Genomic DNA, 26664 nt, shown 5'->3' with positions numbered 1-26664 from the left:
TTTACATATTGTTGAATGAAAAAAATTCTTAGATATTTTTTCTTTTTAATGTTGGAGCAAACATCAAAGTAATACTTACAGAAGAGGTGAAGAAAAAGAACTTTGTGGTACTAGGAAAGCAGGTCAAGTTTTGAAGTTAGCCTCAGAAAGTTTATTAGTCTTTTAAAATGTGCCAGGTCATATTTGTTGGAAAAAATGAGATGGAAGAGAGTTCCAAAGCTTTGAGGTGTAAAGAAAGAGAGAGACAGTAATCTTGTAATGCAGCAGCTTGCTGAGTATTGCATGGCCTAACTAGTGGTGGGGTTGCATAAGCAGCCAGCTCTCGGGAGCAAACATCAAAGTAATACTTACAGAAAAGGCGAAGTGAATGAACTTTGTGGTGCTAGGAAAGCAGGTCAAGTTTTGAAGTTAGCACCATAAAGTTTATTAGACCGCTTTTGACTCATCTCTGCCAAGTAAAGATACAGGGCCAGTACTTTATACAAGGACAGATCAGTCCTGTGTATAACTGGAGCAACTGTTCAAAAGAGAAGAAATTTCCACATCGATACATGATTACCAGTTTCTTAGAGGCAGACAGCTATTCCCATAATGTGGGGTTTCCAAGATCGAGTGGGTGTAACAATAATGCCAAATATGTTCATTAAGTCAAGAGGTGGAATTCCAGAATTGTCAAGTTGAGAAACTTTCGACAAAGAGATGGGCAGAAATTGGGTCTTGGAGGCAACAAACTTAACCAAATTTCGTCTACCTCATCGAAATATCCTGTCCAAGTCTGACTTTAACAAGGAAGTTCAGTGAATGAGAAAAGGAGGAGCAGAACTGAATGATGTGAAGCAATGCAGTGTTTAGTCATCAGTGTATGAGTGCATTTAGTTAATTGTGGTAGAAAGGAAATCACTGATATATAAAAGAGAAAAGTGCAGGAGACAGGACAGAACCTTGAGGGATACCACTGTTGATGGAGAAAAGAGGAAAGGCTGATCCATCAACAACCATGAAGACAGAGTGGCCAGAAAGGAGCTAGATGTGAGGGAGCAAAATAAGTGAGGGAAGCCAAAAGAAGGGAGCTTAAAGATGAGACTGCAATGCCACACCCTGTCAAAAGCTTTGGATATATCAAGGGCAACTATATAGAATTTCTAGAAATCTTTCAGGGACGATGACTAGACATTAGTAAGATAGGAAAGAACATCACATCACTAGTGTATCTTGCCTTATGGAAGCCATACTGATGACTGGAGAGAAGATTGTGAGATTCAAGATGTTTAATGAGAAGGGAGTTGAGGATGGATTCAAAGACTTTGGAAATCGCAATGTCAAAGCAATTGGATGATAATTAAAGGATTTAGAACAGTCACCTATTCTTAGGGATGGGATGTACCAACGCAGGCTTCCAAAAAAGGAAAGTTCTAATTTTAAACAGAAACTAAACAAATGAGCAAGCACAGAAGCAAGTTCAGAGGAATACTCTTTCAGTACATAGGTATGGATGCCATCAGGACCATAAGCCTTGCTTGTGTCCAGATAAAGTGCTTTTTGGACAGTTTGAAAAGAAATTACATGATAAGGCATGGGATTAGTAAAAGGAGCATCAGGGGGTGAAGGAATATTGCAGTAATCCAAGGTAGAGTTAGAGGAGAAACAGGAAAAAAAAAAAAAGAGTTGCTTTGTCTTTGAGAGAGACGGCTATAGTATCATCAAAATGGAAACTTGAAGAAAACGTAGAGCAACAGAAGCTGTTAGTGATCCCCCTAGTGAAAGACCTATCAGTGGATAACCTAAGTACATGAATATGTTCTGTAAACCATTTACAACAAAAACTTAATCTAATTCTGAAAGCATGAATCTCAAATTCAGTCGTCCCTCTTGAAGAAACAAATATATGACAGAAAAGGTCCAAAAGAAAGCAACAAAATGGCACTTAAAATAACAGATGAATCACACAAAGAAAACACTAGCTAAAATTTTTTACCATACAGTAAGAAAGAAAAAAATGGTGAGAAATATGTAATGCTTTTCTACTAAACAAAATGAACATGTTGAGAAAGAACAGTTCTTTGAAAGTAGTATAGAGAGGCGAGTGAAAAGCCACAGCAAGAAATTCGGGATGCAGCATCATGTTTTAAGAAACCTCTTCTTTAATTCAAGGGAGACTTATATGGAAACACACACTTCCAGAAATTCATGTTTGGGAACATGAACATATATATATATATATATATATATATATGGTAAATTATATGGGAGGGTATTGATTGAGAGGGTGAAGGCATGTACAGAGCATCAGATTGGGGAAGAGCAGTGTAGTTTCAGAAGTGGTAGAGGATGTGTGGATCAGGTGTTTGCTTTGAAGAATGTATGTGAGAAATACTTAGAAAAGCAAATGGATTTGTATGTAGCATTTATGGATCTGGAGAAGGCATATGATAGAGTGGATAGAGATACTCTGTGGAAGGTATTAAGAATATATGGTGTGGGAGGCAAGTTGTTAGAAGCAGTGAAAAGTTTTTTCGAGGATGTAAGGCATGTGTACGTGTAGGAAGAGAGGAAAGTGATTGGTTCTCAGTGAATGTAGGTTTGCAGCAGGGGTGTGTGATGTCTCCATGGTTGTTTAATTTGTTTATGGATGGGGTTGTTAGGGAGGTGAATGCAAGAGTTTTGGAAAGAGGGGCAAGTATGAAGTCTGTTGTGGATGAGAGAGCTTGGGAAGTGAGTCAGTTGTTGTTTGCTGATGATACAGCGCTGGTGGCTGATTCGTGTGAGAAACTGCAGAAGCTGGTGACTGAGTTTGGTAAAGTGTGTGATAGAAGAAAGTTAAGAGTAAATGTGAATAAGAGCAAGGTTATTAGGTACAGTAGGGTTGAGGATCAAGTCAATTGGGAGGTAAGTTTGAATGGAGAAAAACTGGAGGAAGTAAAGTGTTTTAGATATCTGGGAGTGGATCTGGCAGCGGATGGAACCATGGAAGCGGAAGCGGATCATAGGGTGGGGGAGGGGGCGAAAATCCTGGGAGCCTTGAAGAATGTGTGGAAGCCGAGAACATTAACTCGGAAAGCAAAAATGGGTATGTTTGAAAGAATAGTGGTTCCAACAATTTTGTATGGTTGCGAGGTGTGGGCTATGGATAGAGTTGTGCGCAGGAGGGTGGTTGTGCTGGAAATAAGATGTTTGAGGACAAAGTGTGGTGTGAGGTGGTTTGATCGAGTAAGTAACGTAAGGGTAAGAGAGATGTGTGGAAATAAAAAGAGCGTGGTTGAGAGAGCAGAAGAGGGTGTTTTGAAATGGTTTGGGCACATGGAGAGAATGAGTGAGGAAAGATTGACCAAGAGGATATATGTGTCGGAGGTGGAGGGAACGAGGAGAAGTGGAAGACCAAATTGGAGGTGGAAAGATGGAGTGAAAAAGATTTTGTGTGATCGGGGCCTGAACATGCAGGAGGGTGAAAGGAGGGCAAGGAATAGAGCGAATTGGATCGATGTGGTATACCGGGGTTGACGTGCTGTCAGTGGATTGAATCAGGGCATGTGAAGCGTCTGGGGTAAACCATGGAAAGCTGTGTAGGTATGTATATTTGCGTGTGTGGACGTATGTATATACATGTGTATGGGGGTGGGTTGGGCCATTTCTTTCGTCTGTTTCGTTGCGCTACCTCGCAAATGCGGGAGACAGTGACAAAGCAAAAAAAAAAATATATATATATATATATATATATATATATATATATATATATATATATATATATATATATATATATATATATATATCTTTCTTTTTCTTTCAAACTATTCACCATTTCCTGCATTAGCAAGGTAGTGTTAAGAACAGAGGACTGGGCCTCTGAGGGAATATCCTCACCTGGCCCTCTTCTCTGTTCCTTCTTTTGGAAAATTAAAAAAAAGAAACAAGAGGGGAGGATTTCCAGCCCCCCCCCCTCCCTCCCCTTTTAGTCACCTTCTACGACACGCAGGGAATATGTGGGAAGTATTCTTTCTCCCCTATCCCCAGGGAGGATATATATTTCTATTTTTCTATTTTTTTTATTTTACTTTGTTGCTGTCTCCTGCATTAGCGAGGTAGCGCAAGAAAACAGATGAAAGAATGGCCCAACCCATCCACACACACACACATGTATATACATACACGTCCACACACGCACATATACATACCTATACATTTCAATGTATACATATATATACATACACAGACATATACATATATACACATGTACATAATTCATACTTGCTGCCTTTATTCATTCATGTCGCCACCCCACCACACATGAAATGACACCCCCCTCCCCCCGCATGCACATGAGATAGCGCTAGGAAAAGACAACAAAGGCCACATTCGTTCACACTGTCTCTAGCTGTCATGTATAATGCACTGAAACTTCCTCCAGCTTTTCTCAATTCAAACATACCTCCCAATTGACTTGTCCCTCAACCCTACTGTATCTAATAACCTTGTGTTTATGTGGGCGTTTATGTATGTGTATATGAGTGGATGGGCCATTTTTCATCTGTTTCCTGACACAGGAAACAGTGATTATGTATAATATATTTCATATTCATTTATTATCCTTTGTCGCTGTCTCCCATGTTAGCGAGGTAGCGCAAAGAAACAGATGAAAGAATGGCCCAACCCACCCACATACACATGTATATACATAAACGTCCACACACGCACATATACATTTCAACATATGCATACATATACATACACAGACATATATTCATACATGCTGCCTTCATCCATTCCTCCTGCCACATATGAAATGACACCCCCCCTCCCCCCACATGCGTGCAAGGTAGTGCTAGGAAAGGACAACAAAGGCCACATTCATCCACACTCAGTCTCTAGCTGTCATGTGTAATGCACCGAAACCCTTTCCACATCCTCCCTTTCCACATCCAGGCCCCCACAAAACTTCAGACAAACCCATTTTTGCTCTCCAAAATAACATTCTCTCCTTCCACACATTCTTCAATGCTCCCGGACCCTTCACCCCCTCCCCCACCCTGTGACTAACTTCCGCTTCCATGGTTCCATCTGCTGCTAAATCCACTACCAGACATCTAAAACACTTCACTTCCTCCAGTTTTTCTCCATTCAAACTTACATCCCAGTTAACTTATCCCTCAACCCTACTGAACCTAATAACCTTGCTCTTATTCATATTTACTCTAAGCTTTCTTCTTTCACACACTTTACTAAAGGCAGTCACCAACTTCTGCAGTTTCTCACCTGAATCAGCCACCAGCGCTGTATCATCAGCGGACAACAACTGCCTCACTTCTCAAGCCCATCCACAACAGACCGCAAGCTTGCCCCTCTCTCCAAAACTCTTCCATTTGCCTCCCTAACAACCCCATCCATAAACAAATTAAACAGCCATGGAGACATCAAGCACCCCTGCCGCAAACCAACATTCACTGGTAACCAATCACTTTCCTCTCTTCCTACTCGTACACATGCCTTATATCTTTGATAAAAACTTTTCACTGCTTGTAGCAACTTGCCTCCCACACCATATACTCTTAATACCTTCCAAATAACATCTCTATCAACTCTTACCATATGCCTTCTCCAGATCCATAAATGTTACATACAAATCCACCTGTATTTCTAAGTACTTCTGAAATTACAGAAAAATCAAATGTGGGATAAATCAAGTTCTGTTGCTTGGTGAATGTCCAACATTATCCTAATTTCAGGTTGCATAAAATCCTTAAAAAGTACAAAACAAAAAAGATAGATTATATTGTTAAAGTGGAATGGAATAAGTTGTGACGATCATGATAAAAGATTTCAGATGCTTTGCAGAAGAAATCAGTAAACAAATACTTTCCAAAAATGAAACACACTGTCTAGGTTTAGAATAGCAATGAAACAAATAATGCTCTAAGATTAACAGAATGGACTTCTGTGATTGTTTAAACAAAAGCCATCTTACCTGAGAGTCAACTGGCTGCGTAGGGTCTGGGGGATCTTGGCATGGTTGGCTGAGCTGAGGTTTGTTACTTCGCTTTGCTAGAGGTGATCCTGATTCCTCACTTACTGTGTGTGGTCTAAAAAGTCAAAGGAAATGGTCTAAAAAGTCAGAGGAAATTCATTCTGTTATTCGGTTATAAAAATTTACTCAGTTTCTATTATTTTCATATGCCTCATCCTATGTGCAAGGCTGTGACATCTTGCTTCCTAAAGCTAAGGTTCCCTTCTCTAAGACCTTTAAGATTAACTATAGGGACTACCTGAAATCTTCCCACACAGACAGTGGGTCGTTGAAGCACCCTATTTTTTATTATGAATATACTGGATCAAATTTTCAACCATCTTACTTCTGTTTTAGAGAAAGTCCTACCACCCTCAAAATAGTCCATATTTCTTTATTTCACTTTTAACACCTCAATTTAATCACACATTGGTTCATCTCATGACATACTTAAATAAATATTTTTGATTAAACACACCTGTTCCTCATAATGCTCTCCTTAAAAACAAATACAATACTTTTGTAGATGGATTTGTACATAGCATTTATGGATCTGGAGAAGGCATATTACAGGGTTGATAGAGATGCTTTGTGGAAGGTCTTAAGAGTATATGGTGTGAGAGGCAAGCTGCTACAAGCAGTGAAAAGTTTTTAACCAAAAATGTAAGGCATGGGTATGAGTAGGAAGAAAAGAAAGTGATCGGTTCCCAGTCAAGGATGGTCTGCGGCAGGGGTGTGTGATGTCCCCATGGTTGTTTAATATGTTTATGGATGGGGGGGTTAGGGAAGAAAATGCAAGAGTTTTGGAGAGAGGGGTGAGTATGCAGAGTGTTGGGATGAAAGGGCCTAGGAAGTGAGTCAGTTGGTGTTTGTCAATGATACAGTTCTGGTGGCTGATTCGCGTGAGAAACTGCAGAAGTTGGTGGCTGAGTTTGGAAAAGTGTGTGAAAGGAGAAAGTTGAGAGTAAATGTGAATAAGAGGAAGATTATTAGGTTCATTAGGGTTGAAGGACAAGTTTATTGGGATGCAAGTTTGAATGGAGAAAAGTATGAGGAAGTGAAGTGTTTTAGATATTTGGAATTGTACTTAGCAGCGAATGGAACCATGGAAGTGGGTTACAGGGTGGGGGAGGGGGCGAAGGTTCTGGGAGCAATGAAGAATGTGTGGAAGGAGAGAACATTATCTCGAAGAGCAAAGATGGGTATATTTGAAGGAATAGTTGTTCCAACAATATTACATGGTTGCAAGGCATGGGCTATAGATAGGGTTGTATGAAGGAGGGTGGATGTGTTGGAAATGAAATGTTTGAGGACAATATGTGGTGTGACATGTTTTGAATGAGTGTGGGTAAAAGAGATGTGTGGAAATAAAAAGAGTGTGGTTGACAGAGCAAAAGAGGGTTTGTTTAAATGGTTTGGGCATATGGAGAGAACGAGTGAGGAAAGACTGTCAAAGAGGATATATGTGTCAGGGGTGGAGGGGTCATGGAGAAGTGGGAGACCAAATTGGAGGTGGAAACATGGAGTGAAAAAGATTTTGGGCAATCAGGGCTTGAAAATGCAGAAAGGTGAGAGGCTTGCAAGGACTAGAGTGAATTGGAATGATGTGGTATACCGGGGTCAATGTGCCGTCAATGGACTGAACCAGGACATGTAAAATATCTGGGATAAACCATGGAAAGGTCTGTGAGGCCTGGATGTCGATAGGGAGCAGTGGTTTCAGTGCATTACACATGACAGCTTGAGACTGAGTGTGAACAAATGCCTTTTTTTGTCTGTTTTTCTGGTATTACCTTGCTGAAGCGATGCTGTTTTCTCTGAGATGGGGTAACGCCAGGAATGGATGAAGGCAAGCAAATATGAATTTCTTTTTTCATACATATTCACCATTTCCTGCATAAGTGAGATAGCTTAAGAACAAAGAACTGAGCTTCAGAGGGAATATCCTCACTTGGCCTCCTCTGTTCCTTCTTTTAGAAAATTAAAACCCGAGAGAGGAGGATTTCCAGCCCCCTGCTCCCTCCCCTTTTAGTCACCCTCTACAACACAGGGAATACATGGGAAGTATTCTTTCTACCCTATCTCCAGGGATAAATGAATATGAAAATGTATATATGTTGATATATATGTATATGTGTGTTTATGTACATATATATTTTCTTCGTCTGTTTCCTTGCGCTACCTCGCTAACGCGGGAGACAGCGACAAAGCAAATGATAATAAAAATAATAATATATATATATATTTCAGAAGTGGTAGAGGATGTGTGGATCAGGTGTTTGCTTTGAAGAATGTATGTGAGAAATACTTAGAAAAGCAAATGGATTTGTATGTAGCATTTATGGATCTGGAGAAGGCATATGATAGAGTTGATAGAGATGCTCTGTGGAAGGTATTAAGAATATATGGTGTGGGAGGAAAGTTGTTAGAAGCAGTGAAAAGTTTTTATCGAGGATGTAAGGCATGTGTACGTGTAGGAAGAGAGGAAAGTGAGTGGTTCTCAGTGAATGTAGGTTTGTGGCAGGGGTGTGTGATGTCTCCATGGTTGTTTAATTTGTTTATGGATGGGGTGGTTAGGGAGGTAAATGCAAGAGTTTTGGAAAGAGGGGCAAGTATGAAGTCTGTTGGGGATGAGAGAGCTTGGGAAGTGAGTCAGTTGTTGTTCGCTGATGATACAGCGCTGGTGGCTGATTCATGTGAGAAACTGCAGAAGCTGGTGACTGAGTTTGGTAAAGTGTGTGGAAGAAGAAAGTTAAAAGTAAATGTGAATAAGAGCAAGGTTATTAGGTACAGTAGGGTTGAGGGTCAAGTCAATTGGGAGGTGAGTTTGAATGGAGAAAAACTGGAGGAAGTGAAGTGTTTTAGATATCTGGGAGTGGATCTGGCAGCGGATGGAACCATGGAAGCGGAAGTGGATCATAGGGTGGGGGAGGGGGCGAAAATTCTGGGGGCCTTGAAGAATGTGTGGAAGTCGAGAACATTATCTCGGAAAGCAAAAATGGGTATGTTTGAAGGAATAGTGGTTCCAACAATGTTGTATGGTTGCGAGGCATGGGCTATGGATGGAGTTGTGCGCAGGAGGATGGATGTGCTGGAAATGAGATGTTTGAGGACAATGTGTGGTGTGAGGTGGTTTGATCGAGTGAGTAACGTAAGGGTAAATGAGATGTTTGAGGACAATGTGTGGTGTGAGGTGGTTTGATCGAGTGAGTAACGTAAGGGTAAGAGAGATGTGTGGAAATAAAAAGAGCGTGGTTGAGAGAGCAGAAGAAGGTGTTTTGAAGTGGTTTGGGCACATGGAGAGAATGAGTGAGGAAAGATTGACCAAGAGGATATATGTGTCGGAGGTGGAGGGAACGAGGAGAAGAGGGAGACCAAATTGGAGGTGGAAAGATGGAGTGAAAAAGATTTTGTGTGATCGGGGCCTGAACATGCAGGAGGGTGAAAGGAGGGCAAGGAATAGAGTGAATTGGAGTGATGTGGTATACCGGGGTTGACGTGCTGTCAGTGGATTGAATCAAGGCATGTGAAGCGTCTGGGGTAAACCATGGAAAGCTGTGTAGGTATGTATATTTGCGTGTGTGGACGTATGTATATACATGTGTATGGGGGGGGTTGGGCCATTTCTTTCATCTGTTTCCTTGCGCTACCTCGCAAATGCGGGAGACAGCGACAAAGTATAATAAATAAATAAATAAATATATATATATATATATATATATCCCTAGGGATAGGGGATTAAGAATAGTTCCCACGTATTCCCTGCGTGTCGTAGAAGGCGACTAAAAGGGGAGGGAGCGGGAGGCTGGAAATCCTCCCCTCTTGTTTTTTTTAATTTTCCAAAAGAAGGAACAGAGGGGGTCAGGTGAGGATATTCCACAAAGGCCTAGTCCTCTGTTCTTAACGCTACCTTGCTAATGCGGGAAATGGCGAATAGTTTAAAAGAAAGAAAAAAGAAAAAATATATATATATATATATATATATATATATATATATATATATATATATATATATATATATTATCCCTGGGGACAGGGGAGAAAGAATACTTCCCACGTATTCCCTGCGTGTCGTAGAAGGCGACTAAAAGGGAAGGGAGTGGGGGGCTGGAAATCCTCCCCTCTTGTTTTTTTTTTTTTTTTTTTCTTTTTTTTTTCCAAAAGAAGGAACAGAGAAGGGGGCCAGGTCAGGGTATTCCCTCAAAGGCCCAGTCCTCTGTTCTTAACGCTACCTCGCTATCGCGGGAAATGGCGAATAGTATGAAAAAAAAAAAAAAATATATATATATATATATATATATATATATATATATATATATATATTTAGGTGGTTTGATCGAGTAAGTAACGTAAGGGTAAGAGAGATGTGTGGAAATAAAAAGAGCGTGGTTGAGAGAGCAGAAGAGGGTGTTTTGAAATGGTTTGGGCACATGGAGAGAATGAGTGAGGAAAGATTGACCAAGAGGATATATGTGTCGGAGGTGGAGGGAACGAGGAGAAGAGGGAGACCAAATTGGAGGTGGAAAGATGGAGTGAAAAAGATTTGTGTGATCGGGGCCTGAACATACAGGAGGGTGAAAGGAGGGCAAGGAATAGAGTGAATTGGATCGATGTGGTATACTGGGGTTGACGTGCTGTCAGTGGATTGAATCAAGGCATGTGAAGCGTCTGGGGTAAACCATGGAAAGCTGTGTAGGTATGTATATTTGCATGTGTGGACGTATGTATATACATGTGTATGGGGGTGGGTTGGGCCATTTCTTTCGTCTGTTTCCTTGCGCTACCTCGCAAACGCGGGAGACAGCGACAAAGCAAAAAAAAAATATATATATATATATATATATATATATATATATATATATATATATGTGAAGGCATGTACAGAGCATCAGATTGGGGAACGGCAGTGTGGTTTCAGAAGTGGTAGAGGATGTGTGGATCAGGTGTTTGCTTTGAAGAATGTATGTGAGAAATACTTAGAAAAGCAAATGGATTTGTATGTAGCATTTATGGATCTGGAGAAGGCATATGGTAGAGTTGATAGAGATGCTCTGTGGAAGGTATTAAGAATATATGGTGTGGGAGGCAAGTTGTTAGAAGCAGTGAAAAGTTTTTATCAAGGATGTAAGGCATGTGTACGTGTAGGAAGAGAGGAAAGTGATTGGTTCTCAGTGAATGCAGGTTTGCGGCAGGGGTGTGTGATGTCTCCATGGTTGCTTAATTTGTTTATGGATGGGGTTGTTAGGGAAGTGAATGCAAGAGTTTTGGAAAGAGGGGCAAGTATGCAGTCTGTTGTGGATGAGAGAGCTTGGGAAATGAGTCGGTTGTTGTTCGCTGATGATACAGCGCTGGTGGCTTATTCATGAGAGAAACTGCAGAAGCTGGTGACTGAGTTTGGTAAAATGTGTGAAAGAAGAAAGTTGAGAGTAAATGCGAATAAGAGCAAGGTTATTAGGTACAGTAGGGTTGAGGGTCAAGTCAATAGGGAGGTAAGTTTGAATGGAGAAAAACTGGAGAAAGTAAAGTTTTAGATATCTGGGAGTGGATTTGGCAGCGGATGGAACCATGGAAGCGGAAGTGAATCATAGGGGGGGGGGGGGGGGGTAGGTGAAAATTCTGGGAGCCTTGAAGAATGTGTGGAAGTCAAGAACATTATCTCGGAAAGCAAAAATGGGTATGTTTGAAGGAATAGTGGTTCCAACAATGTTGTATGATTGCGAGGCGTGGGCTATGGATAGAGTTGTGCGCAGGAGGGTGGATGTGCTGGAAATGAGATGTTTGAGGACAATGTGTAGTGTGAGGTGGTTTGATCGAGTGAGTAACGTAAGGGTAAGAGAGATGTGTGGTAATAAAAAGAGTGTGGTTGAGAGAGCAGAAGAGGGTGTTTTGAAATGGTTTGGTCACATGGAGAGAATCAGTGAGGAAAGATTGACAAAGAGGATATATGTGTCAGAGGTGGAGGGAACAAGGAGAAGTGGGAGACCAAATTGGAGGTGAAAAAGATGGAGTGAAAAAGATTTTGAGTGACCAGGGCTTGAATATGCAGGCAGGTAAAAGGCGTGCGAGGAATAGAGTGAGTTGGAACGATGTGGTATACCGGGGTCGACGTGCTGTCAATGGATTGAAACGGCGTATATATATGTGTATGTGGGTGGGTTGGGCCATTCTTTCGTCTGTTTCCTTGCGCTTCCTTGCTAACACGGGAGACAGCAACAAAGCAAAATAAAAATATAAATGAAATATGTGTATATGAGTGGATGGGCCATTCTTCATCTCTTTCCTGGCACTACCTCGTTGATGTGGGAAACAGCAATCAAGTGTAATAAAAAATATAAATAATAAATGTTAAAGCTCACTGGATTCTCCTCCACAAATAATCCAATGCACACATATGCTGACAACTCAACACTGCATTCATGCATCTCCTTCAATTCTGCTCCCTTTTCTCCCACTTAAATCTGCATCTTGTCTTGACACAGCCTCCTCAATAAACTCAGACAAAATATCTCAGTGGGGTAGACAAATCTTGTTAAGTTTAATGCCTTCAAGACCTAGTCTCTACCCATCTCTATATAGAAAACTCCTAACAACTCTCGTCTCTCCTTGGACGGTTCTGTAATTCCATCTCTTGACTCGATGAACATACTTGACATTACTATAACATCCACTCTTTCTTGGAAACCTCATATCACAGGAATAGCTAAGTCTCCCTCTAAGTAACTGAGTGTCCTGTTTAGATGTCAAAACTTCTCTTCTGAACACTTGCGACATCTATACAAGGGATTGATTTGTCCTTGTATGGAGTACGGCTCTCACATTTGTGGTGGTTCTGGCTAATTTCTAAGCTTGACTCACTTGCCCTATGCTGCAGTGTTGGTTCTCTTTCCCTCTTCTATAGGTATTACTTTGGCTTTTGCTCCTGAGAGCTGGCTGCTTGTGTGCCCACACCACTAGCTAGACCATGCAATACTCGGCAAGCTGCTGCATCAGATGATTATTGTGTGGCCATCAGCAACTCAAGGGTGGGCCATTTTGATGCCTGCTTCTTTCCCTAAATGTTGAAGCTCTGGAACTCTCTACCCTCTCATGTCTTTCCCAATAACTATGACCTAGTACATTTAAAAAGACAGCTTTTTCACTTTCTCAAAAATTTGTAAATACTTTCCCTTGTCTTTTCTTTTTCTGTTTCATAATTCTCTCTATATTTCAACTGGGGCCTGGCATTGATGTGGACTTTTGTTCATGACTGGAGCCTTCAACATTAAAAAAAAAAGGTAAAATTATATCATAGTGTGCAAAAACCATAGCCATGCCTCACAGACCACTCCATGGTTTACTTTTGTCCCTCTATCTGCTTTGGCTCAGTACAGTGACAGAACATCATATATTTAAAATCAAAGATACAAAGATACATAGAAGGTAGTAGTTGGTTGCCAGCCACTGAACAGGGACGTATGTACCAGTACTACCCGCCCAAGTATCAGGAGGGTTAGTGATGTCTGCATAGCCAGCCAGCACTTCAGTGATTGTCAAGTTGCACTCCTCTGACCAAGTAGTAGTCTTTTCTGTCTGTCTCATCCACATGTGTGTACTACTGGCATTCTGTCCACAAACATACAATCTCTCCTTGATGTACATAACACTTCACAACACTTAACTCCCACAAAACTCATTCTTCATAACTAGATTTTCCTGCAGTGAGAAACAATGTACTAAGCCGGCCTTTTAGCAAAATGGTAGGAACATTAGATGAAAATAGTAGTTAGGAATATTATACAGGAGCAGTAGGTAGAAACTACAACTATATAATGCAGCATTAGTAGAAGTAGTAGGTTAAAGCATTAGACACATTAGGCAGAAGTAATCAGCAGGAACATTAGGTTCAAGCCTCTGGAAATACTGCACTACAGTTGCCCTATGCCAGTGGCCTGTTAAGCAACACTGGAGTTCATCAGTTACAGAGCCTCTGTTGCCAGGGCCACCTTCTTGATGGAGTTCCTAGAGGAAAAGGGCATTAGTGATATGAATAGATAGAAGATACATGAAAATAGTCTTATAGATATCTTTACCTTTTTCTTGCATTATTGGACATGTTTTCTTTATCTTCAATTTTACTTCTTGAAGTCATTGACTGGTTGAGGGAAGCTGATGGAAATGCATTAGTACTAGAAGATGACGGCAAGCTGTTTGGAACCCGAGAGGAAGAGGAAGACATTATAGCCGGTGAAGTTCGTTTGGCAGTGGACGACTGACCAGTCTCAGGCACTACCCGAGTGCCAGTTAGGCACAGTGAATTTTCCTCTGTTTCCTGTGTCTCTGTGGCAAATATTTTGAGACCCTAGAGAAAAGAAAGAATGAAACGTAAGTTAAACTGATACTGAGAGCACTGCAAGCTTGCAGTAGGAAGGTGATATATGATTAAGACATTGGTTCTAATGAAACACAATGAACACTGAAATGCATACTATTATGAAGATAGTAAGAAACAGGAATTAATCCTTTACTTGCTGGTATGATAAAGAATTCCATCATGATGTGCATAAAAAATTAAATCCTTACTGAATATGCCTATATCATACATTGATGAAGAAAATACCCAAAAAGAAGAGTATACTTTCCCTAAGTTGGTTTAGGATTGTGTTGAGTGGATGGGAAAAGGCTTGGGCTGGTGACATGGATGCTGGTTATCTATATAAGTATTACTTTTATTTTCTATTATACCTGATCACTGTTTCCTACATCAGTGAGGTAGCGAAAAAGAAAAAGACGAAGAATGGCCCATCCACTCATTCACACACACATATTTATATATTTATTTATTATACTTTGTCACTGTCTCCCGCATTAGCAAGGTAATACAAAGAAACACAGTAGAATGGCCCAACCCACCCACATACACATGTATATACATACATGTCCACACACGCCCATTAGTGAGGTAGCGCAAGGAAACAGACGAAAGAATGTCCCAGCCCACCCACATCACATGTATATACATATACGTCCACACACGCACTTATACATACCTATACATTTCAACGTATACATATATATACATACACAGACATATACATATATACACATGTACATAATTCATACCTGCTGCCTTTATTCATTCCCGTCGCCACCCTGCCACACATGAAATGACACCCCCCCCCCCTCCATGGAAAGTTTTGTGGGGTCTGGATGTGGAAAGGGAGCTGTGGTTTTGGTGCATTATACATGACAGCTAGAGACTGAGTGTGAGTGAATGTGGCCTTTGTTGTCTTTTCCTAGCACTACCTTGCACGCATGCTGGGGGATGGTGTGTCATTTCATGTGTGGCGGGGTGGCGATGAGAATGAATAAAGGCAGCAAGTATGAATTATGTATGTGTATATATGTATATGTCTGTGTATGTATATATATGTATATGTTGAAATGTATAGGTATGTATAAGTGCGTGTGTGGACATATATGTATATACATGTGATGTGGGTGGGCTGGTACATTCTTTCGTCTGTTTCCTTGCGCTACCTCACTAATGCGGGAAACAGCGACAAAGTATGATAAAAATAAAAAAATAAATGCCCATACACATACACACACACACACACACACATATACATGCACATATAGACTTATACATATATACATATGTACATATTCATACTTGCTTGCCTTCATCCATTCCTGATGCTACCCTACCCCACAGGAAACAGCATTACTACCCTTTGCTTCAGTGACATAGCACCAGGAAAACAGACAAAAAAGGCCATATTCACTCACACTCAGTCACTAGCTGTTCTGTGTAATGCACTAAAACCATGGCTCCCAATCCATATCCAGACCCCACAGACCTTTCCATGGTTTACCCCAGTTGTTTTACATGGTCAGTCCACTGACAGCACATATTATATCATTCTATATACTGTACACATAATTAAATACTTTGTTTTTTCAGGCATGATTTCACACTACACATATGTATCACTACCCAAATTTACTTGCATGCATCAGAGTTAAGGGTTAAGGACAGAATGTCGAGATGGTGTGTGTGCATTTGTAAAACAGGCCCAAATGGAGGGTAAGAAAACCAAGATAAAATGCTTCCAGGGCATCATCTCAAACAAAAAAGATTTTAAATTTTCTACATATAAATTTGCCTCCTCTGCAGTCTGTCTTGTGAGTACATGAGCATAACCAAATGAAGGAGCATTTACATAGAAACTTTCAAATAAGACAACTAAATCCAACAGCAAATACTTTAATGGTGATCGGGAGGCACATTGGAATCTGTCTCTCCTGCAGGAGGATTCCCCAGAGCCACACAGGGTAGATTTACAGTTTCAATAAAGTACTGTCTGATAAAGGTGGCAGATGAATTCTAGACTCCTTTTTTTATTTTCTGAAATGAAAGGTTTCTCAAAAAGACTGAGGGAAAGACCTCCTTCCTCATGTGCAATCTAGGATAAAGCCTAGGTCATGCCATTACAACAAGTTTTTTAATCCTTGTAGGTATATTCTTTGCACTTGGTGAAGTCCAAAAGGATTTTAAGAGATTCACTGGACATAAGGCAGGGGCTCTGTTAACATAGTCCTCCAAAAAAGGGTGATAATAGGGCTATTTCTAAATTCAGAAACCAAAAATCTATACTTTGTGTTTATCTTAACCCATGTGAGATTGCAAGCAAAGAGAAGAAGACTCTTGTGTCTGAAAAGTGTGTGTAATTCAGAAGCCTTATTCTTACATCTCAAGGCTATATGCAAATGTTTTTAAAACACTGTGAGGAGCTAAACTTCCAAAAACCATGAGATTGTAAAAAGTATAGGTCTTTCGAAAGCTCCTACTTAGGCTGCAATAGAGAAGTAACAAGTCTCCCCAGAAAAAAAGCTGAAGAGATATATCCCAAACAGAAAATGTCAGATTAATACCAAAAACCAGAGATAAGGATACTATAGGCAAAAAAGTATCACTAGTCTTATTCTTGTCATGAAAAACGTTAGACAAAACATTAAACATAAGGCTTAAGTCAAATCCAAATCGTCAGATTTTTCAAGGAAGGACCAGAAACCTTTCCTGACCAAATGGTACTGTCTCTGAGTAGCAAGACAAATGTTTTGTAAACAGTCGTTTTTACTGTTAAGCATTCCCCAGACCTCTGCCACAAAAAGCGTTTAAGAAAATCCATACATGTAAGTTCCAGAATTGGACTTGAGTTCAAAGTCCTACAAAAATGCTGAACTGGTTTAGATGAGCATGAGTATCATCTCAAGGAGTATGGCAAAGCTGAAGGAGTCTCAGGCACAAAGACTGTTTGTCCAACTTCAGGTCTACTAGCATCAATAAATCACAAAAACCAACATACTGAGAAGAAATTTTCTCAGAAAATGCACTGGAGGAGAAGATAAATCTAGTTCAAAGAACTAATCTAGAGACAGAATTTCTGTTGCAACTGCCCCATGTCTAAAACTGGATTATGTACACATACATCAATAGTAATGCATTAGTTCTGGTGGCAAGGAGATCCCTCTGGGGTGCCATTGCCATAGAAAGGATACAGTTGAAAGCCTTATTCCCTGGAGACTTTTCTGTTGACCTAGTATTTAATGATAACAGGGAGGGAACTACAAAAAGAAGGAAACAAAAGAGAATGTGGAAAAATGGTGGGAAAGACACTTTGAGTGTTAGGGGCCCAAACTTGCAGGAAGGTGCGAGATGTGGAAGAGGGCGATGTGCTGTCAATGGGTGGGCATATGAAGGGTCGAATCTGAAAATAATCATTAATGAAATGACCAACAGATTCAACACAAGGTGATTACAGAAAAATCATACATATCAACTTATTAGTAACAAAGATCAAGACAGCCAAAAAATTTTCATGCTTCACATACACTTTCCATTCATTTCTGCACTCTTAAACCCAATACTGCATTAACTCACCTCAGTCATTTGTGATGTAGATTCTGTACGTCGCAGGATACTAGACACCTTGAAAGCTGGATTACAATGGCCCTCTGTGCTTGCATAAAGGACAGCAAGGCCAATATCTGATTCTGGGATGGCCCGCAATCCATTAGCTTGCAATAATTCTGCAAAGAATTATTTACTTGTAAATTCACACTTGTATTATGATACACATCAACAAAGAATACAACAATTAAGCAAAGGAGGAGGAAGTGATGCAGAGGAGAGTAACATTTCGAAAATTAAGGACAAAAATAATACTGGACATTTTAATTTATTTCAATTATAATTGCCCCTGAACCACTTTCTAGAAAGGGTCCTGGAATTGCTCAAGGAGCTCCTGCAGCTCCAAGGCTGCACTACTTCTAGGAAGTGATGCAGTGAAAAATTCAATGATGAGACAGTACTCCTGATGCTTAAGCCTTCCCAAAGGTGACTTCTCACTTGCTGTGTAACCTCATGTAGGCAGGGTCCAGTACCACCCTGGATCTATTAACCAGATATTACTGTTGTTGAGATGAGCCTCATTTTGAAAATTAAATCAAATTTAATACTTTTCAAGGACGGAAAGAGGTGACACTGAAGGAGAGCATTTGGTCCTTCTGCAAATTGGTTCATTGTCCTTTATGGTAGCAGCTAATGGGATAATTAATAGTGGAAAAATGTTTGTACCAGTCCTGATAATGCAAAAAAATATTACAAAAGTACAGGAATTCAGAAAAATATTAAATGAAAATAACAATATGATCAGAATGGTGCAGAAACCAATGACACAAGCTTTCTTGGTAACCAAAATGTTATATTGATAGAGATTTAACAACAAAGAAATCAACTGAGAATACTCGAACAAACACTGGGGGAAGGCACTGTGACTAGAGAATCTAAAAATCTGTTTAGGACATATTTCTAATCAATTGTTGATGAACACTGGAGAACCAGAAGCAGTAGTTATGCCATTTAAAATTCACTTAATTTTATTTTCATGTACAATAATCTGTATTAGAAAACACCAGATCCATTACCCTTATGTGAGAAACTAATCTTGAAGCATGAGAATTTGATTATAAGGTAGAAGATATAGCATGAAAATCAGTGGAACCAGAGGAAATACAAGGTATTAGCATTTCAGAACTATACCATTCATATCAAACAGGGATATGAAATTTCATAATAAATCCATGGAACTAAGTAGCATGAGGATCTAAGCATTGTTTAATGAGGAAGACAGTATAGTAGCTGTGAACTAGTGAGAGGAAGTGAAGAGAAAGGGATACATGTGAGGGGAAACTGGATCAATTGACATTAAATAGGTAAAGAAAATGAAATCTGATGATACAGAAGATAAAACAGCATGGCAGTATTTGAAAGGCATAAATGAGCAAGATATGAGTACAGTAAAATAAAAAGAGGAGATGCAAGAAACTTCGACAGAAACACTATAGAACAGGTAAGTGAACATCCAAAATCGTCCCCTAAAGCTCTCACAAAAACTGTCAGTTGAAGAGTAAATAATTTCACTGAAGAATTCTGAGGGTAGACAAGAAAATGTGCAAATTGATGATTAAACACTTTACTCAGTAATCAACTTGGAGAACACATCAACCCAACACAACAAGATGTATTGGGAAAAAGATCATAAAAATCACCAAGGTGGTTAAATAAGATGCAACTAACCTACCAAATGTTGATGATGTATATGGAGCACATGGACTCGATAAAACCTCTCTTAAGAGGTGCGCAGAAAAACTTTTAAAGTCCATTTAGCTAATGTTTAAAAAACCAAGGAAAATGTCATTAGTGCCAAAAGAGTAGAAGAGAGTAAATGTTATGCTGGTTTCTACGAACGGAGATGGAAAACAAGTTGAGCTACATGCCAGATACAAATTTCAGCCACTAAGCCACCCAATGCACTAAAATGAGAATTAGACTTAATAGCTAACATTTTCATCTATTTATATAATTAATCGCTGTTTCCCGCGTCAGAGGTAGCATCAGGAAACAAACAAAGAATGGCCCATCCACTCATGTACACAAGTATATATCCTCCCCTCTCAATTATTTTTTTTAATTTTCCAAAAGAAGGAACAAAGGGGGCCAGGTGAGGATATTCCCTAAAAGGCCCAGTCCTCCGTTCTTAACGCTACCTCGCTAATGCGGGAAATGGCGAATAGTATGAAGGAAGGATATACATATATTTTTTTTTTTTTTTTTTGCTGTCTCCCGCATTTGCGAGGTAGCGCAAGGAAACAGACGAAAGAAATGGCCCAACCCACCCCCATACACATGTATATACATACACGTCCACACACGCAAATATACATACCTACACAGCTTTCCATGGTTTACCCCAGACGCTCCACATGCCCTGATTCAAGCCACCGACATATATATATATATATATATATTTTTTTTTTTGCTTTGTCACTGTCTCCCGCGTTTGCGAGGTAGCGCAAGGAAACAGACGAAAGAAATGGCCCAACCCACCCCCATACACATGTATATACATACACGTCCACACACGCAAATATACATACCTACACAGCTTTCCATGGTTTACCCCAGACGCTTCACATGCCTTGATTCAATCCACTGACAGCACGTCAACCCCGGTATACCACATCGCTCCAATTCACTCTATTCCTTGCCCTCCTTTCACCCTCCTGCATGTTCAGGCCCCGATCACACAAAATCTTTTTCACTCCATCTTTCCACCTCCAATTTGGTCTCCCTCTTCTCCTCGTTCCCTCCACCTCCGACACATATATCCTCTTGGTCAATCTTTCCTCACTCATTCTCTCCATGTGCCCAAACCACTTCAAAACACCCTCTTCTGCTCTCTCAACCACGCTCTTTTTATTTCCACACATCTCTCTTACCCTTACGTTACTCACTCGATCAAACCACCTCACACCACACATTGTCCTCAAACATCTCATTTCCAGCACATCCATCCTCCTGCGCACAACTCTATCCATAGCCCATGCCTCGCAACCATACAACATTGTTGGAACCACTATTCCTTCAAACATACCCATTTTTGCTTTCCGAGATAATGTTCTCGACTTCCACACATTCTTCAAGGCCCCCAGAATTTTCGCCCCCTCCCCCACCCTATGATCCACTTCCGCTTCCATGGTTCCATCTGCTGCCAGATCCACTCCCAGATATCTAAAACACTTCACTTCCTCCAGTTTTTCTCCATTCAAACTCACCTCCCAATTGACTTGACCCTCAACCCTACTGTACCTAATAACCTTGCTCTTTTTCACATTTACTCTTAACTTTCTTCTTGCACACACTTTACCAAACTCAGTCACCAGCTTCTGCAGTTTCTCACATGAATCAGCCACCAGCGCTGTATCATCAACGAACAAAAACTGACTCACTTCCCAAGCTCTCTCATCCCCAACAGACTTCATACTTGCCCCTCTTTCCAAAACTCTTGCATTTACCTCCCTAACAACCCCATCCATAAACAAATTAAACAACCATGGAGACATCACACACCCCTGCCGCAAACCTACATTCACTGAGAACCAATCACTTTCCTCTCTTCCTACACGTACACATGCCTTACATCCTCGATAAAAACTTTTCACTGCTTCTAACAACTTTCCTCCCACACCATATATTCTTAATACCTTCCACAGAGCATCTCTATCAACTCTATCATATGCCTTCTCCAGATCAATAAATGCTACATACAAATCCATTTGCTTTTCTAAGTATTTCTCACATACATTCTTCAAAGCAAACACCTGATCCACACATCCTCTACCACTTCTGAAACCACACTGCTCTTCCCCAATCTGATGCTCTGTACATGCCTTCACCCTCTCAATCAATACCCTCCCATATAATTTACCAGGAATACTCAACAAACTTATACCTCTGTAATTTGAGTACTCACTCTTATCCCCTTTGCCTTTGTACAATGGCACTATGCACGCATTCCGCCAATCCTCAGGCACCTCACCATGAGTCATACATACATTAAATAACCTTACCAACCAGTCAACAATACAGTCACCCCCTTTTTTAATAAATTCCACTGCAATACCATCCAAACCTGCTGCCTTGCCGGCTTTCATCTTCCGCAAAGCTTTCACTACCTCTTCTCTGTTTACCAAATCATTTTCCCTAACCCTCTCACTTTGTATATATATGTATGTGTGTGTGTGTGTATATGTGCGTATGTATGTGTATGTGTGTGTATGTGTATATGTATATATATATGTATATTATCCCTGGGGATGGGGGTGAAAGAATACTTCCCACGTATTCCTCGCGTGTTGTGGAAGGCGACTAGAGGGGACGGGAGCGGGGGGCCAGAAATCCTCCCCTCCTTGTATTAACTTTCTAAAATGGGAAACAGAAGAAGGAGTCACGTGGGGAGGGCTCATCCTCCTCGAAGGCTCAGAGTGGGGTGCCTAAATGTGTGTGGATGTAACCAAGATGTGAAAAAAGGAGAGATAGGTAGTATGTTTGAGGAAAGGAACTTGGATGTTTTGGCTCTGAGTGAAACGAAGCTCAAGGGTAAAGGGGAAGAGTGGTTTGGGAATGTCTGGGGAGTAAAGTCAGGGGTTAGTGAGAGGACAAGAGCAAGGGAAGGAGTAGCAATACTCCTGAAACAGGAGTTGTGGGAGTATGTGATAGAGTGTAAGAAAGTAAATTCTCGATTAATATGGGTAAAACTGAAAGTTGATGGAGAGAGGTGGGTGATTATTGGTGCATATGCACTTGGGCATGAGAAGAAAGATCAAGAGAGGCAAGTGTTTTGGGAGCAGCTGAATGAGTGTGTTAGTGGTTTTGATGCACCAGACCGGGTTATAGTGATGGGTGATTTGAATGCAAAGGTGAGTAATGTGGCAGTTGAGGGAATAATTGGTATACATGGGGTGTTCAGTGTTGTAAATGGAAATGGTGAAGAGCTTTTAGATTTATGTGCTGAAAAAGTACTGATGATTGGGAATACCTGGTTTAAAAAGCGAGATATACATAAGTATACTTATGTAAGTAGGAGAAATGGCCAGAGAGCGTTATTGGATTACGTGTTAATTGACAGGCGTGCGAAAGAGAGACTTTTGGATGTTAATGTGCTGAGAGGTGCAACTGGAGGGATGTCTGATAATTATCTTGTGGAGGCTAAGGTGAAGATTTGTATGGGTTTTCAGAAAAGAAGAGTGAATGTTGGGGTGAAGAGGGTGGTGAGAGTAAGTGAGCTTGAGAAGGAGACCTGTGTGAGGAAGTACCAGGAGAGACTGAGTACAGAATGGAAAAAGGTGAGAACAATGGAAGCAAGGGGAGTGGGGGAGGAATGGGATGTATTTAGGGAATCAGTGATGGATTGCGCAAAAGATGCTTGTGGCATGAGAAGAGTGGGAGGTGGGTTGATTAGAAAGGGTAGTGAGTGGTGGGATGAAGAAGTAAGAGTATTAGTGAAAGAGAAGAGAGAGGCATTTGGACGATTTTTGCAGGGAAAAAATGCAATTGAGTGGGAGATGTATAAAAGAAAGAGACAGGAGGTCAAGAGAAAGGTGCAAGAGGTGAAAAAAAGGGCAAATGAGAGCTGGGGTGAGAGAGTATCATTAAATTTTAGGGAGAATAAAAAGATGTTCTGGAAGGAGGTAAATAAAGTGCGTAAGACAAGGGAGCAAATGGGAACTTCAGTGAAAGGCGCAAATGGGGAGGTGATAACAAGTAGTGATGATGTGAGAAGGAGATGGAGTGAGTATTTTGAAGGTTTGTTGAATGTGTTTGATGATAGAGTGGCAGATATAGGGTGTTTTGGTCGAGGTGGTGTGCAAAGTGAGAGGGCCAGGGAGAATGGTTTGGTAAACAGAGAAGAGGTAGTGAAAGCTTTGTGGAAGAGGGAAGCCGGCAAGGCAGCGGATTTGGATGGTATTGCAGTGGAGTTTATTAAAAAGAAGGGGGGGTGACTGTGTTGTTGACTGGTTGGTGAGGATATTCAATGTATTTATGGCTCATGGTGAAGTGCCTGAGGATTGGCAGAATGCATGCATAGTGCCATTGTACAGAGGAAGGGGATACAGGTGAGTGTTCAAATTACAGAGGTATAAGTTTGCTGAGTTTTGCACACCACCTCGACCAAAACACCCTATATCTGCCACTCTATCATCTAGCACATTCAACAAACCTTCAAAATACTCACTCCATCTTCTCACATCACCACTACTTGTTATTACCTACCCATTAGCTCCCTTCACTGATGTTCCCATTTGTTTTCTTGTCTTATGCACTTTATTTACCTCCTTCCAAAACATATGCTTATTCTCCCTAAAATTTAATGATACTCTCTCACCCCAACTCTCATTTGCCCTCTTTTTCACCTCTTGCACCTTTCTCTTGTCCTGCCTCTTCCTTTTATACATCTCCCAGTCATTTGCACTATTTCCCTGCAAAACTCGTCCAAATGCTTCTCTCTTCTCTTTCACTAATAATCTTACTTCTTCATCCCACCACTCACTACCCTTTCTAATCTGCCCACCACCTACGCTTCTCATGCCAAAAGCATTTTTTGCGCAAGCCATCACTGCTTCCCTAAATACATCCCATCCCTCCCCCACTCCCCTTACGTCCTTTGCTCTCACCTTTTTCCATTTTGCACTCAGTCTTTCCTGGTACTTCCTCATGCAAGTCTCCTTCCCAAGCTCACTTACTCTTACCACTCTCTTCACCCCATCATATTCGTACTTGCTTGCCTTCAGCCATTCCTGTCGCTAGACCATCACACAGGAAATAGCAATGCTACCTTTGTTGTCACATTTGTTCAGACTCTAGCTGTCATATGTAATGCACTGATACCACAGCTTCCTATCCACATCCAGGCTGATACAAGACTTCCACCCACGCTGCTCACTGCGCACACAGCTTACTTTCACTGTTTTACCTCTGCCCAGATATTCATATGGATAGGACCCCTGAAGGTGGGTAAAACTGTAATAAATAACCTCATCAAGAAATCACTCTAAAATTAAAAACTAAGCAGTCATCATTATGAATAGCTATTTGTGAAGCCAAATGTTTTATGAGTTTATATAATAACCTGTGATACCAGTTAATGAAGACAGGCTTGCTAAAATCCTGTAATCCATTTTCATGTCATGTCTAGATTACTTACAAATAAGAGTTAAGGAAAAACAATTATATATGATAAGATAATTGATGCAACATTTCTATGACTTCTTACATTTCTCAAGTCTGATGTAAAAATGCAAAGTATTCTAAATTTATGTATTATAAACCAACACATGCTCGTACACAGTTGTAATACATTTTCACCACTACTCCATGATTAGTTAAGCTAAAGAAACTTCTTGTTTGTTGAATTTCTAATGTAATCTGCCATCATTGAATTCCATCTTCCCTAATACCATCTCTCCATTTACAAAATGTCTCAGTGGAATCTCTCACTCTGTTTCTCACTTCTTACGTGTTCCAAGAAGAAATCATGATGAGAGTCCAAGAAGCATACTTTGAGCATATGTTACAACCCAAAATGTTACACTCCCTGATCATGTCTTCAATAACTTCCTTGTAGCTATAAGACTTACTGTTTGCTAGAAAGTTATTACAACAGCCTTTAGAGATAACCTGTCCACCTTTCCATAACTGCTCAATGCTTCCTCAAACATTGAATAATCCTAGAGCTGAAGATAGAGTTTTTCACCAATCTCAGTTTATCTGAAAAGGTTGTATCAGTACTTTGCTGCAGTCCATGAATGGATGAGCCTTACTGTTTGCACATCTCAGAATAATCAGTTCTCACAGATGCCAATCTTTCTTCATATAATACCCTTCTCTGACTCTACTGTCCCCCTGGCATAGAAAACTGTTATACAGTTTTAGCAAACCCTAGCTGTTGCCCCAAATGATGACAGAATACTTTGTGGTCAGCACATGCCATTTATGTTCTCCTTATGATGTTTATACTAGTAGAACGTTCTTTCAAGAGCAAGTACATTCCATTCTTTAAGTTGAGATCAAACAAGTTCTGCTGATTCCTTTAGTAATGTTAAACCTCTCTATAGATTATTAAGGTCAGCTCAGAAGAATGACTTTCATCTAAAATCTGTATTCTAAGATGATTTTACTGTCAGTGACACTGCCGCTGCCTGAATCAAAGTCCTGAAAATCAAAAGTTGGTTCTGAATTTAAGTAATTTTATTTGAGTTCAACATAAATTCCATACAAAAGAAAAAATGCTTCAATAGTTGATATAATGCATATGTCATGGAAAAATATAAAAAAAAAAAAAAAAATGATAATTTGCAAGTTCTTTACACATAATGGGAATTCTCCCCCCAAAAAAAATTCTTCAAACCAGCCCATGGGCATAAACTTTCTTCACAGATTACTGACAATGTGGAGCCCATGCTTCATCCTAGCAACCAATTTTATTGCCAAAATATGTTTCTGATTATCTATTTATTTTTTCATCTCTGCATTGTGACAAAATGAAGATGGTGGATTCTTACAGATTCTAAACAAATCTAATTCACATGAGAAACAAAATGAAAGATTCACTGGTACACTTTGGTATAGGACAAAAGCTAAGAAGTGGCACTGGAGTTCACCAGTTACAGAGACTGTGCCATGGCCAACCCCTTAAGGGAGTTCCAGAAGGGAACAGGTGTCAGAGAAACAGATAGATAGAAATCTATGATCCTTATCACTCCGTGTAAACAGGGCACATACATGT

The 26664-nt window shown here is 40.3% G+C and overlaps 1 protein-coding gene across 1 annotated transcript in view; it reads right to left on the bottom strand.

The window, feature by feature from the left end:
- nbs (nibrin) overlaps positions 1-26664 on the bottom strand; it is a 73471-nt gene that overhangs the window by 26137 nt on the left and 20670 nt on the right. The window contains exons 8-10 of the mRNA XM_071663043.1: positions 17919-18067; positions 14065-14333; positions 5957-6071 (exon numbers count right to left, since the gene is read on the bottom strand). Coding sequence (XP_071519144.1) covers positions 5957-6071; positions 14065-14333; positions 17919-18067 — 533 coding nt within the window. The remainder of the gene's footprint in view (positions 1-5956; positions 6072-14064; positions 14334-17918; positions 18068-26664) is intronic.

Source organism: Panulirus ornatus, chromosome 7 (genome assembly GCF_036320965.1).
Source record: "Panulirus ornatus isolate Po-2019 chromosome 7, ASM3632096v1, whole genome shotgun sequence".
Classification (NCBI taxonomy): Eukaryota; Metazoa; Arthropoda; class Malacostraca; order Decapoda; family Palinuridae; genus Panulirus; species Panulirus ornatus.
This window is presented reverse-complemented; position numbering and strand designations above follow the sequence as displayed.